Here is a 13,637-nt window from a genome sequence, read left to right as displayed (position 1 = left end):
AAGAACTGAAAGCAGAGGCTTGAAGAGAGATGTGTACACCCATGTACCTGGTATTATTTACAACAGCCAAGAGATAGAAGCAACACTGGTGTCTATGGATGGATGGCTAGATAAACAAAATGAGGTCTATACATACAATGCAATATGGTTTAGCCCTAAAAAGGAAGTGAATTGTGCCACAAGTTACAACATGAATGTTGGGGAATGAAGAAGTTTTCCTCTACCCTTCTAGGTTCTTCTGGCGGGTCTAAGATCAGATTGACACGAGACACAATAAAAGGAAAACAATCTAACAAAGGTATAGTAACACTTGCACACATAGGAGAGACCCAGGGGAACTACCCACGAAAATGGTCAAAACCATCACTTTAAATACCACCTCTAGCTAAAGTCACAAGAGGACGTTGAGGGCAATGGTTTGGGACTTCAAAGATGACGAAGGCTACTCACAGAAAAGTCAGTGTTTGGTATGTCGTGTTTGCTGGGTGCAGAGTGGACTCTGATCTCCACACCTCAGTGTGCTCTTTTGTAAATATCACTGCTCGCGGCTCTATTGCTACAACAGGTCCTTTGTCTGCACTCTTTGCTGCAGTTGTTCAGTTCCGTCGCTCAGTCATGTCCGACTCTTTGTGACCCCGTGTTGAGGAGGAGGTAAAGGAAAAATTTTGTGTCTTCAGTTTCTAGAGAAGAATCAGCCTAAATGAATACTCAGGCCAAAGTGACACATTTAGGGGCGGCAACCTTGGCTCCCCTGCACTCTCTAATTTTCGGTCTTTCCACATCTGTGAGATGGAGCTAATCAAGGGCCTCCTTTGATATGACTGTCGTGAACACTGGGTGAGCTGAGGCTTGGAGGGCACTTAGTCTGACTACAACTCACCAAACTCACTCCCAGTTATCTTCTACCTTCTGATTTGGAATCACTAAGAGCAAAAACTTCCCTTTAATCTCCTTGAGAGGGACGGTACCAGATCATCCCAACTGCATGGATGACAGTCAAGCTCTTGAATCCTGGATATATGTCTCAGGACTGAAGAAGACCCCGCATGGCACCTGGTCCTGTCCAAGTGATGGAGACCAGAATCAAAGTTAGGATGAAGCGCAGTAGATGACGTTCAGGTTGGCTGCCTGGGCTCGAGAGAACGGATCAAGTCTTCACACTTTAACTAAACATGACACCCTTTCTCCTTCTTTTCCTTTCTTTTTCTCTGCCACTGACTAGGAAAGATAAAGCCCCACTCTGTAACCCCCCATACATTGCTAAAGAAAGGAATCTTTCAGCTGAATGTATCATCAGAATTTCCAGTCCATCCATCACTATTAGGTTTACTTCCACTCAGTACGACTCATCCACGCACAGTAAAACCAACCTACTGACACAGAGTTATGATGAAGGAAAGCGCAGCATTTATTGCAGGTTCCAGGCAAGGAGCCCAGGCAGCTTAAAAACCAACAAATTCCATGATGACTTTCAGGGAAATGGTCTTAAACACAGGGTAAGGGTGAGGGTGAGGGGTGTGTGATCAGCTCAAGGATGTCTTCTGATTGGTTGGTGGTGACGTAATCGGGAGACATATCATCAAGCTTCTGGGTTCTATGACCGTGTAAGCAATATACAGTGAACATCTTCAACATGGTAGCGGATTACATATCTGTAAAACAGCATCAAGAATTTGGTTCAGAATACTGTCGATAGCTCTTGCTTCTGTTGCTGCTGCTAAGTCACTTCAGTAGTGTCCGACTCTGTGTGACCCCATAGACAGCAGCCCACCAGGCTCCCCCGTCCCTGGGATTCTCCAGGCAAGAACATTGGAGTGGGTTGCCATTTCCTTCCCCAGTGCAAGAAAGTGAAAAGTGAAAGTGAAGTCTCTCAGTCGTGTCCGACTCCTAGCGACCCCATGGACTGCAGCCCACCAGGCTCCTCTGTCCATGGGATTTTCCAGGCAAGAGTACTGGAGTGGGGTGCGGTTGCCTTCTCCCTATAGCTCTTGAGGAGGAACTAAAGGTCCTTGATGCTGATTAATGGTTAACCTATTATCACTTTGTTTTGCTTGACTGTTACCCTTTGCTTCTGCATTTGCTCACTTCAATTTTATCCTTGGAACTTGGGGAAGGCCTAGGAGGCTGAAGGTTTATAACCCTCATGGGTCAGAGGGCTGTCCCAGGATGCCCCCACAGGGTCCTGCTGGGTGACACATGTCAGAGGGATTAAGCAAACGGTCATGGCCATGGAGACCACACCAAGGGTGAACAAAGCTGTGGGGACTCTACATCGGTACTGAGAGTGATGCTCATGCCTTACATTCTGATTATATCTCTTAGTTAGGCTGAGACTTTGCTACAAAGTGGGGCAAAGTTAAAGAGAAAACCACAAGTTCAAAATGGCCTCACTTTTGTTGAAGCCCCTGACACCAATCCTAGGTGTAACACCTGACCTGACTGTAGCTTTGACCTTCCCCAGGAATGTAGTCTTAATCAGCCAGTCTGGAATTTTCTAGTCAGCATCCTTGAGGTAATCAGTCTCCTGGGACCTCTCCATCTTCAGGAGGAAGAAGAAATCTACCTGACCTCTTTTGCTAAACAGTGGTGAAGTGCACATCACGTAAAATTGACCATCTTCAGTGTACTAACTCAGACTGTAAAGAAGCCACCTGCAATGTGGGAGACCTGGGTTTGATCCCCGGGTTGGGAAGATCCCCTGGTGGAGGGCCTGGCAACCCACTCCAGTATTTTTGCCTGGAGAAGCTCCATGGAGAGAGGAGCCTGGCAGGCTCCAGTCGATGGGGTTGCGAAGAGTCCGGCATGATGGAGCCACCAGGTACACACACGAGTGTGCCTACAGTCCAGTGTCCACTCCTGTGGTTGTGCAAAAGTCACCACCATCCAACTCCAGAACCTTTTCATTTTGCAAAATTGGTCCTGACCTTTTAGATGTTGCTAACACACTCAAATGGCACCCCACTCCAGTACTCTTGCCTGGAGAATCCCCTGGACGATGGAGCCTGGTGGGCTGTAGTTCATGGGGTCGCTAGGAGTCGGACACAACTGACCGACTTCACTTTCACTTTTCACTTTCATGCATTGGAGAAGGAAATGGCAACCCACTCCAGTTATTCTTGCCTGGAGAATCCCAAGGACGGGGGAGCCTGATAGGCTACCGTCTATGGTGTCGCACAGAGTCGGACACGACTGAAGTGACTTAGCAGAACACATTCAAAAATTATAATACACGAGAAGGTCAAATAAGCCCAGGAATGGCCTTGGAAAGGATATACTGTGCCCTTTGATGTGTATGGTCTCATTGAACTCACACAATGGTCTGTGGGGTGGCTGGTCATGCTAACTCCACAGGTGAAGAGACTAAGGCTGGGAGAGGTGAAGTCGCTTGTCTAAGATTCCCCAGCCGATGAAAATGGCAGAGCCGGGGATCTGAGCTGGATTCAGTTTGATTCCAAGTTCTTTCAAGAAGCCCAGGGCCTTCTCACCAGGGGGATGACAGAGAGTAACAGAGACAAGAAGCCTACTAGTCCAGGATCCTGAGCGGGTGCCCCAGACAGAGACAGCGACAGAAGGACAGACTGGGGCAGCCAGAGGTGTGAACCCAGAACCACCTGGAGACGAGACTGGCTGGCACATTGGGTTCAAACAGCAGGACCCCCAAGGGGACGGGGCCCCACACCAAGCCCCTGGGGACGAGTGCTGGGTGGAGTCTGACCTGGAAGCTGATGTAGGACACATGCACGCAGCCGCAGATGGAGATGGCGTTGACTTTGTCGAAGGGCACACGGTGTACATAATCCAGGAAGATGCTCCCGTTCACCGTCACCTGTTGATGTGAGCACACATGGCAGGAGGGGGTCCAGGACCAGGTGGGAGCACACCCGTGCCGCTGGGACCCCTGCTTCCAGTCATTCAGGCCTGCATCTAGTTGACCTGCATCAATCTCCTGTAGGTCAGGGCAACAGCCTGCAGAGCTGTGCCAGTTGCAGGAACATGCTCGGGACCCTAAGTGCATCGAAGGGCAACTTCCACCTGACTCTAGTCCTTGGCTTCTTCGTTCTTCTGGTGTGTGTTTATCACAGTGGGTCTGTCTTTCTAGTCTCAGCTCTCCTGTGGTGTTATTGAAATATACATGCAAATGTCCATGGGGAGCAGAGAAGAAGTGATCTCAGGTTGTGTGATGAGGGGGTGGGGACATTCATGTTCACACAGAGAAAAAAGACACAGATGTACTCAGCTCCCCTCCCATCTCCCCAAGCCCAGAGACACCGCTCTGCTTGCAAAACCAATGTGCAGTGCCAGGCGGAACTAAGTCTTTAATAACCTCTGGATAAATGCAGCAACAAGGTAACAGGAAAACAAATATCCCCAGGGACCTGGAGTGGAAGAAGGGCTACGACAGAGAAATGGAAATAACTTGGACTGAAGGGCCCAGGAGGCCATAATCATCACGGTGACTTCTCCAGTGCTTACTTCCAGAGTAAAAGAAGCAACAGGTGAAGGTGTGTAAGGAGGTGAACGTGTGTAAGGAGACTGCGGCCTTACAGGAAATAGTCCTCTTCTCTGTACAAAGTGTTGCTCACGTGACTATTAAAAGGCTGCTCGCAGCACCTTATGTGGGGGCGGAACAGACAGCTGAAGAGAGGAGAGTTCCCACTCACCTTGAACGAGGACCTGTCTACATCGAAGCAGATCTCAAATTCACTCCCCTTCTGGAAGGGCATCTGCATCTTCTTCGCCTCCGACCCCCAGTTTCCTTGCTGCCTCGTGTTGCAGACCACATATCCGCCTCCATCAAACCGAGGGTTGAAGTGGAAGGCAATGTTGTTCGTGTCACTGATGCCCGTCTGAAAGTTCACTGAAAACCTAGGTCAAGGAACATCAGACAGTGTCCTGGCTTACTGCCAAGGGTGGGAAGAGGAGGTGCTCACTCTGACTGACATCGTCTGGGAGCCTGCATACAACCTGCGTGGCTGGTTGGTACCCATCCCTAGTCTCGTCCCATCCCTTTGGTTCACCGAATTTGCAGTGTGTTTTGTGCAGTTACCGCATTTTGCCCTTACCCTGTGGTTTTCTAAAAGTAAGGAGGAAATGGGTAAAGAAATTTGTATCCAAGATGGAAGTAGAGGAATGTGCCTAGAAGTGAGAGTCTTTGGGGCCAAGTGGTGGCTCCCTGGAGGTCAGCCTGTGTCTGCTCAGTTGGGAAAGAGGACAAATGGAAAGAACAAGTGTATTGATGGGACACCTACAGAGATGGTGTCTAAAGGGGAGACACAGAAAAAGCCCTAGGTCTCTGGGCATGGGGACCTCAGAGTGTGGGTGTCTCCCTCTTCAGAGGGTGTCGTGTGTCCACCTGACCTGAGTGAGGTCAGCAGGCCTGGACCCTGACCCCAGATCTGCCCTGTTTGTCGTCTGCAATGCCCCAGGACCATGCTATCCTCAATCTGCCCCATGCACCAAAGGGGTGACTGCCTTCCTTCAGGGATGACAACTGAAACAGCCCAAGGGCACCCCTAAATAAGTATCTCTTGTTCCCATCTCACCTCAGAGGAAGCCCCTCACCATCTCCACCTCTTTTGGCTATAGCTGAAACTATCAGGTGAGGAGGGAAGACGAAAGGAGCTTCCAAGGGGCCTAGCTCACCAAAGGGATGCAGCAAGTCCTTGTTCTGCTCTTTCCCAGATGGAGCTCATGCCTGTCCCCCAACCAAGGTCCAGCCTGAATTATCCAATGAGCATCTCTCTCCCAACACCTTGCCTGAACTCAGTCCCCGTGTGGTTCCCAGTCTGCTTCTTGGGGTCACTCAGGCTCCCAGCTAACACGCAGCAGTCAGACGGCACGTCTGGCTCCCATGCCATCACCACAGAACCAGGCACTGCCCCACACCCACGGGTGGCCCTCAGTGGACATTCTACCAGCAGAGTGCTCTGTGTGCTTGTTTACTGTGGTTTCTTTGGCCTCATGGCTCGAGCTCTGGGTCATTGTATTCGAAGTTCAGTCCCAGAACTCCACCTCTGGGCTGGCCTGCTTCCCTCCCTAGACCATGAGCCTCCATTCCCCCTGTCTCTGCAGAGTCTGGTTAATGGTGCCCCGGATGCTACAGGTAGGTGGTAGGGGGCCTGAGCATTGTTGGCAGGCCGGGCCCTTGCCATCCCCTGAACTGGGTATGGGCAGCTTAGAGGAAGCTGTGTGGACCATCTGAGCTGACAGCACCCTGGTTCACTCAGGGCTGAGGCCGAGAGAGACAACAATCCCCCGTACCTGTTTTCGTCTGTGGAAAGAACACGCCCCATGACGGTGACCTTGTGTCCATCCTGGAGACCCCCTTCGATCCTCCCAGTGAAGGGAACAGGCTGTGGAGAGGAGACAGTGGTCAGTTGGCCTCCTCCTTCTGTCCATCCTCTTCAGCCCTGGCCGGGGCTGGCCTGGGTGTGGGGCAGCAACCTAGGGACCCAGTGCAGCCACGAACAGGACAGAAGGAGCCTCAGCTCCACGGACCTTCCAGTCCTGGAGCGAGGAAGTGACACAGATATTCTGAGGTTGGGAGAAGGAGCCCCTCAGGCTCTGAGAGGATGTGACAAGCTCAGATTGGCAGCTGGCAAAGGAGGAAGCAGCGAGTCCACAGCCCTGAGATGGGAAGGAACCAGGGGAGAGAGGGGGGTGGCTGGACCCCAAGCCAAGCTGCTAGTAAAGACCCAAGTCCTGGCTGGGGACTAGGGGTCCACCATGGACCGGAGAGACCCACCCACCTGTCCTCGAGGATACACCTTCTGCTCAGCTGAGCAGGCCAAGAAGAGGTAGGTCATCCTCCCCGTCCTGCCCACCCCACCCAGAGAACAATGTTGACCTTGACCTTTGTCCCCCCACAGCCTCAGAAAGTGCCTCTTCCCGGGTGCTCTCTGCAGCCAGGGGCAGCCCCCTTTCTGCTCCTGCTCCTGGGCTCCCATCCTTCCTCCAGGCCCCGGGAAGCCTCCCAAGTCCTCACTGGTGTCTCCACACACCTGTTCCCCATCACTTTGTCATGTTCTCTTTCCTGAGCCTCTTTAAGCACCCAGGCTTATGGTGAAGATGCTTCGTTTTAGAGCCAGGCATCCTTCAGGTTGGAATCCTGATTCTGCTGTTCATTACCTGAGTGGCCTTGGGAAGCTTATTAAACTTCTCTTTGCCTCAATTTCTTCATCCATGAAATGAGAACAAGTCCCAGCTTCTGGGTGACTTTGATGATTAATGAGAAAATATCTGTGGGGAGAGACTGGCGCATCCTTCCAGAATGCTTTTTATCTAACATGGTTGTACAAACTGCCTTCAACTCAGCTCTGTCTCCAAGTCAATTTTCCATTTTCACACTGTTGAAGTATTTTCTACCTTCGCCTCTAAGTAATATTTTACAAAGATTAAATGCTTACAGGAGCCAGGCAGGTGATTTGCATAGTTGAGCTGGCCAGGTAGGGGGCAGTCGGGAGTGGTGGAGACTGCAGCAAAGGAGGCACCATCCCCCTCATCTAAAGAGCAGCGTCCACTCGGCTGTGACCCGATCACCTTCCAGGCCCGGTGCTGTCAGAGCTTCCAAGTCTTCAGGAGGAGACTGAAATCTGAGCTTTTCCTTCTGTAAAACTTTCTAATTTGGGGGGCGAAATGCTCTGAAAAGGATTGTAGTAGATTTCCTTTGCTATAAGAGACATATAATGAAATATTTGCATTGGATTGATATATCTAAATTTTCTTCAAAGCAATCCTGGGGTGGAAAGGAAAGTTGAGCTGGGCAGAAATAAAGCAGATAGTCCATGAGTTGAAACTGAGTGACTGGTATGTGTGGATTATGATACTTATATCTCTGTATTGTACTTTCTCTTTGGCAATGAGTTAAAACACTGTCTGCAGGCCAAACAAAAAAAAATGTGCACCAGGTCAATTCAGTCCTAGTCCATGTCCTTCAGTTGTAGGATCACCCAGGATCCAGGGAAGCCCCTCCGAGCCCAGTGTGCACAGCTGGCCCTGGGAGATACCCGTTGATGCCAGAACCCCATTCAGACTGTACTCCTGGACCTTGGGTAGAGGTGTCTTTTGTGGCCCGCAGTTCTGTTCTGAATTCTGCCATTAAAAACTTTGGTGACATTAAGCAAATAACAACGTCTCTGCATCTCTGAGTTCTTTCTGTCAAAATCCGTGTCAGTGATTTTGGAGAAGTAGAATCAGCCTACCACAGGCTGACTAGAATGGTGCTCTTCCCTAATGAAGAATCGCCTCATTTGTTGGAGTTTGAAATCCCCCTAAGAGCCTTTCTCACCATCAGGAGAGACAAGGCTGAAAATGTATCCACCTGGCAGCATGGTCTCCTCCCTCAAGCATATTCACACTAAGTATAGAGTGATAGGACGGGTCCTCAGGGCACAGAAGGAAGGCAGGATGGTGGAAGCCCTGTGTGGATCATGGGGGCGGGCAGTACAGATTAATCTTTCGGAATGATTCCCCCCAAAAAAACTTCATGAGATTTTAATGTCTTAAATGGTGCCCTCACATTCTGAAACACAAGATGATTTCAAATTGAGTATAACCCGAAGACAAGATTACTCATTACTGCGTTCTAATAGCAAAGAATTAGAAATGAATCCAGAAGTCCGCCAGGAAGAAAATGGTGAAATTAATTATGGTATTTCCACACAACAGATCTAGGGAGACTTCACAAGAAGAGAGGAAGAAGGGACTACTTTGAGAACTGATAAGTAATATTGCCCTCTGTATTATTTTTTAAATGGGTAGGAGTGGCTATATACATATATTTACTTATTATAAAGAAAACTATTCTGGAAAGATTCAAAGAAACCACTAATATTTATTGACTCCAAGAAGGTTATGGTAGACTGAGTATTTACACCCTCTCCAGTTGCCCACCAAAAATGTCAACATTATAATTCCTAGAAGTTGTGAATATCTTACTTTACCCAGCAAAAGGGACTCTGCAGGTATGATTAAGAATCTTGAGATTGTGGGGATGGGGGTTATCTGGAATATCTGTATGGGCCCAATCGTCACAGGGTCTGCAAAGAGGGAGGCAGAGGAGGAGAGTCAGCTGTAGGAGACGTGACAGCAGAAGCAAGAAGCTGCGGCTTTAGAGAAGGAGGCAAGTGGAGAGTTCCCTGGGGGTCCAGCAGCGGTTAAGTATCTGCCTCCAATGCCGCGATTGAGGGTTAGATCCCTGGTTGCGGAACTAAGATCCCATGTGGGCCACAGCTAGAGAGCCCACGGGCCACAGTGAAAATGCCTTTTGCCACTGTTGAGACCTGATACAGTAAAAAAAAAAAAAAAAAATCACAGGAGGAGGAAGGGGCCACAAGCCAAGGCAGGGGGGCAGCCTCTGGAAGTTGGAAAAAACAAGGACACATTCTCCCCTGAGGCTCCAGAAGGAAAAACTTTGCTGACATTGGATTTTAGATTTCCATCCTCAGAACTGTAAGGAAATACATTCATATGCTTTAAGCCTGGTGTGGCCGAAGACCCCTCTGTGCGTGCGTGTGTGTGTGTGATCTTAGCAGGAAAGACCAGCACAGGCCTTTGCTTCCTATGACCCAGCAAGATGGGTTTTTATGTTGGATTTATAGCCTCACAGATTACGCTGGCCTCCCAACTCCCTGTGCTGGCAGCTCTGATGTCACCAAGTCTCGTGACCTGTCTATAGTTGTGCTTTTGATTCCAAGGATTAGAGAGTAAAAACATGTCATCAGAGTAATAAACTGGTTGAAACTGGAAGCGTCTCCGGGTCCCCCATCTGATGGAGAACAAGACCCAAGTGACACATCCTGACTCAGACCACTGTGGAGGCACCCACCAGGCAGCCCAGCTTCCTCCAGCCCCACCGGGAGCCCTCACTAGACGGGCTGAAGGGCACTGGTCATTGCACAGAGCACACAGGCCACGCCAGGGCTCCGGGGGAGGTGGGCTTGAGTGGGGACCAAGCAGCTCCCCAGCACCTGATGCCCCATGCACCGCTCCCCATGAACGGCTCTGTCAGCCCACCTGCACAGCCTCTCAGGAAGCTGAGCCCAGGAGAGGCTCATACTGCAGGGCCAGGCCAGGATGCCGTGAACTAAGAAAGTCCTGGGACCCAGGCTGCCGCCTGCCTGCCTCCTCCTCCCCCAGGGTACTCTCTGTGGACAACCCCTTCCCCCAGGATGGGGGAAATCAAGACACCTCCCTCCTCAGCTCTTATCACCTAGGAACCTTACAAGTGGCCTGCATCTCTGTGAGCCTTAGTAATACATATATGTTGTGGAAATGATAAGGGTTTAAACCAGCTGTCCCAGTCTTTCTGGCCCCAGGGACTAGTTTCACGGGAGACAATTTTTACAAGGCTGGGAAGATGTGAGCAATGGGGAGTGGCTATAAATACAGACGGAGCGTCACTAGCTCATGAGCTGCTCACCTCCTGCCATGCAGCCCACTGCCTACCAGGCCATGCACAAACACCAGTCCATGCCTGGAGGTGGGGACCGCAGGATTAAACAAGGCTGCCTATGACAAGACCTCCACACGGGGGGTAAAAGTGCCCAGAAGAAAGCCCTTTGCACCTCACAGTGCTGGGGCAGCCTGCTCCCCGCTCCTGGGACAGTCTTTCTCAGACACCCTTGACCTGCCCTGGCTAGCTCTCTTAACCCTCAGATGCCAGATATCTCTTCAGGAGGTCTTTCCTCCTGCGCCCAGACTCCTAAAAATTCTAAACACTTTCAGAGCCCCCCACAGTGGGCCAGACACCTTTCAAACTCTCTCAACTTGCTACCTTGCTTGATCCTTAGCCGAGCTCTGGGTGGTGACTTGATTATTCCCATTAGATCCAAGCAGAAACTGAGGCCCAGGGAGGTAAAGTGACTTGCCTGAGGTCATCCAGCTAGTAAATGGCTGAACCCAGGGAGATCATCATCCAAGTAAGTGTCCTGAAGTGCCATGTTCCATAGTTATCCTGCCCAGAAGATGTTTATCCTCCTTCATGTTAAAATAAAAATGGAAATTCACTTTTCTATTTATTACTTAGACTCTTCTTCCCCCACTGAGCACCCAGAACAGGAGAGAGATCAGGAGGAAGCTCAGGAAACATTTGTCCCACGCACAAATCCTGGTGCCCCCTGGCCTTGAGCGGCACTGAGGAGATGGGCACAGGCAGAAGTGGGGGCAGGGCCGCCCTGGCTGGTGTCTGCCCTTCGTCTGTTCTCTTTGGAACGAGGCCTCCCCCGGCCTCCTGTCACCCCAGCAGGAGCTGTTTCCTCAGAGCCCCAGAGCTGCGTCCCCCTGGCCGAGGCCTCCCCCAGCCCTGGAACTCACAAGGTTTATGTAGGGAGGCTGGGTGTCCCTGAAGGCCAGTTCTTCATCGCCTTCGTGACCACTCTCGCTTTGCATGCTGTCCAGGTAGACTTCTGCAACAGGAATGACTCACCAAGATACAGAATTCAATGCAATTTAACTGTTATTCAGTGGGGAGGAGCCAGGAGGAGGAGAAAGTCAGTTTAGAGGAAGGAGAAAGGTAGGGAGGAAGACGGAGGACAGAAGTGGGTGCTCCTCTCCCAGGGCCTTCTCCCCTCTGCTCTCCTCCTCCCCTCCACCCCAAGTCAGAATAGTTCACGTAGGCTCAGACATTCTCACCACATGCACAGCTTCTGGAAGATGCTGCCCCTGAGCGTCATGTCCAGATAACAGTGTGTGTGATGGGGCGCTGCCTGGACATGGGGTGGCAGTGCTGCAGGAAGGCCTAGTTATACCCATTTTGCAGACCGGGAAACTAAGGCTCAGAGAATCTACAGGTCATATCCAAGGTCACACAGCTCACTAGCAGCAGCTTGAGCCATATAAGGCTACTCCACTTCTTCAGAAGGTATTCCTCCCCTTTAAAATTCTACTCCTCACCTAAAAGCACAATCATATAAAAAGAAATATTTTGCAAATAGAAAACCCGGTGGTGGAGGTTCCCTTATCTTTGTGCATAATGATGCCCCGGGAACTTCTGACCCCTCCTCTCTGTGAATTTCTCTCTCTTCTCTCTTGATTCAGGGCTTTAGAATGGGGATCAGAGACATCTCAGACATAATAGAATATTCCAAGTGACATTGAGTTGGAGGCAATATATTGAAAACTCTCTTTAATTGGTTCCAGTACCTTGTTAATGGAAATGTTTGACTGAAACAGACTCAGGATCAGCTTTTGTCGGAAAGGGGTTTGGGAGGAAACACACAGCAACAACAGACTTAGCGGAGATTAAGTAGGCCCCACCATGTGCTAGAGACGGGACCCATGTCCAGCCAGGACAAGCAGCTGAGGGGCCTATAGGTACTGAGTGTGGAGCCGGTGCCCTGGGGCTGAGAACCTGTCTGCACCTCTCTCTGTTCTTGGGCTTGCCTCGGTGCCCCAGAATTTGCAAAGACTGACTTATTTGAGATGTTCCCATAGATTGAGCACACATGCCTCCTCTGTCCACCCTCCGTCCACCCTCCGTCCCCACTACATTCCTAGATCAACCACAATGTGACTGGATTTAAGGGGCAGATGGCACAGTTGAAGCAGAAAGGAGGAAAAGAAGGGGAAATGCTTTGCAATCCTGTTTGACACCAGGAACACGGGGACCATCACCTCATCTACTGGGATAAAGATCACTGAATTCTCATTCAGTACAGGTTGGAGTGTAAAATGCAAGCGGGTTGGAGACTTGTTCGTGGGTCTTCTGCCTCTACTGTGTCCAGGCTCTTCTGCTTCTAGATATTTACCCAAGAGAGATGAAAACATATGCATGCACGCATGACAGCCTCACTCACCGTAGCCCCACACTGGAATCACGCTGTCCACGAGCAACAGAAAGGAAAAATGAGTGATGATGTGACCACAATGGACTAGGCCTTGGCAATAAAAAGGGGCCAAAGATATAGGCACGATCATCAGAGACACTCACAGCTGCGCACAGGAGCCAGGCACGAGTGAGCACAGGCTGGGAGTCTTTATTAGATATAATCCAACAACAGTCAGAAAAGCGATGGCCCATGGCGGCCCCAACTGGGAGGAACCCGGAGGAATCATCTGGGCGCTGGGAATGTCCTGGAGCTTGACCCGGATGATGGTCACACAGCTGTTTACGACATAAAAACTCATCCAACAGACTAGAGTCCATGTGTTTACTTGAACCATAACTCAATAAATACTGTTTTGTTTTTTTTTTTTTTTAATTCTCAGAGCCCAGGGAGACACAGAGACAGCTAGAGTTCCAGCAAAGACACTTTGGCATCATCAGACTACTTGGAAGCTGCCATTCACTCGTCAAGTCGTGTCTGACTCTTTGCAACTCCATGGACTGCAGCGTGCCAGGCTCCTCTGTACTACACTATCTCCTGGAGCTTGCTCAAATTCATGTCCATTGAGCCAGTGATGCTATCTAACCATCACATCCTCTGTTGTCCCTTTCTCCTCCTGCCTCCAATCTTTCCCAGCATCAGGGCCTTTTCCAATGAATGGGCTCTTCACATCAAGTGGCCAAAGTACTGGAGCTTCAGCCTCAGCACAAGTTCTTCCAATGCATATTCCAGGTCGATTTCCTTTAGGTTTGATTGGTTTGATCTCCTTGCTGTTCAAGGGACTGTCAAAGAGTCTGCTCCAGCACCACAATT

At 50.1% G+C, this 13,637-nt stretch overlaps 1 protein-coding gene across 1 annotated transcript; it reads right to left on the bottom strand.

The window, feature by feature from the left end:
* Nucleotides 1-1,384: 1,384 nt before the first annotated feature.
* On the bottom strand, nt 1,385-11,822 carry LOC138447277 (galectin-9-like). The gene is made up of 5 exons (XM_069602945.1): nt 11,314-11,822; nt 6,262-6,353; nt 4,662-4,866; nt 3,716-3,826; nt 1,385-1,652 (listed from the first exon to the last, which is right to left on the bottom strand). Exons 1-5 carry the CDS (start codon nt 11,386-11,388, stop codon nt 1,629-1,631), a joined length of 507 nt encoding a protein of 168 aa, XP_069459046.1. The 5' UTR covers nt 11,389-11,822; the 3' UTR covers nt 1,385-1,628.
* Between the last annotated feature and the right edge of the window lie 1,815 nt (nt 11,823-13,637).

The sequence above is a fragment of the Ovis canadensis genome, chromosome 11 (assembly GCF_042477335.2).
Source record: "Ovis canadensis isolate MfBH-ARS-UI-01 breed Bighorn chromosome 11, ARS-UI_OviCan_v2, whole genome shotgun sequence".
NCBI lineage: Eukaryota > Metazoa > Chordata > Mammalia > Artiodactyla > Bovidae > Ovis > Ovis canadensis.
The sequence above is the reverse complement of the archived record's forward strand: the minus strand, read 5'-3'. Positions and strand labels throughout refer to the sequence as shown.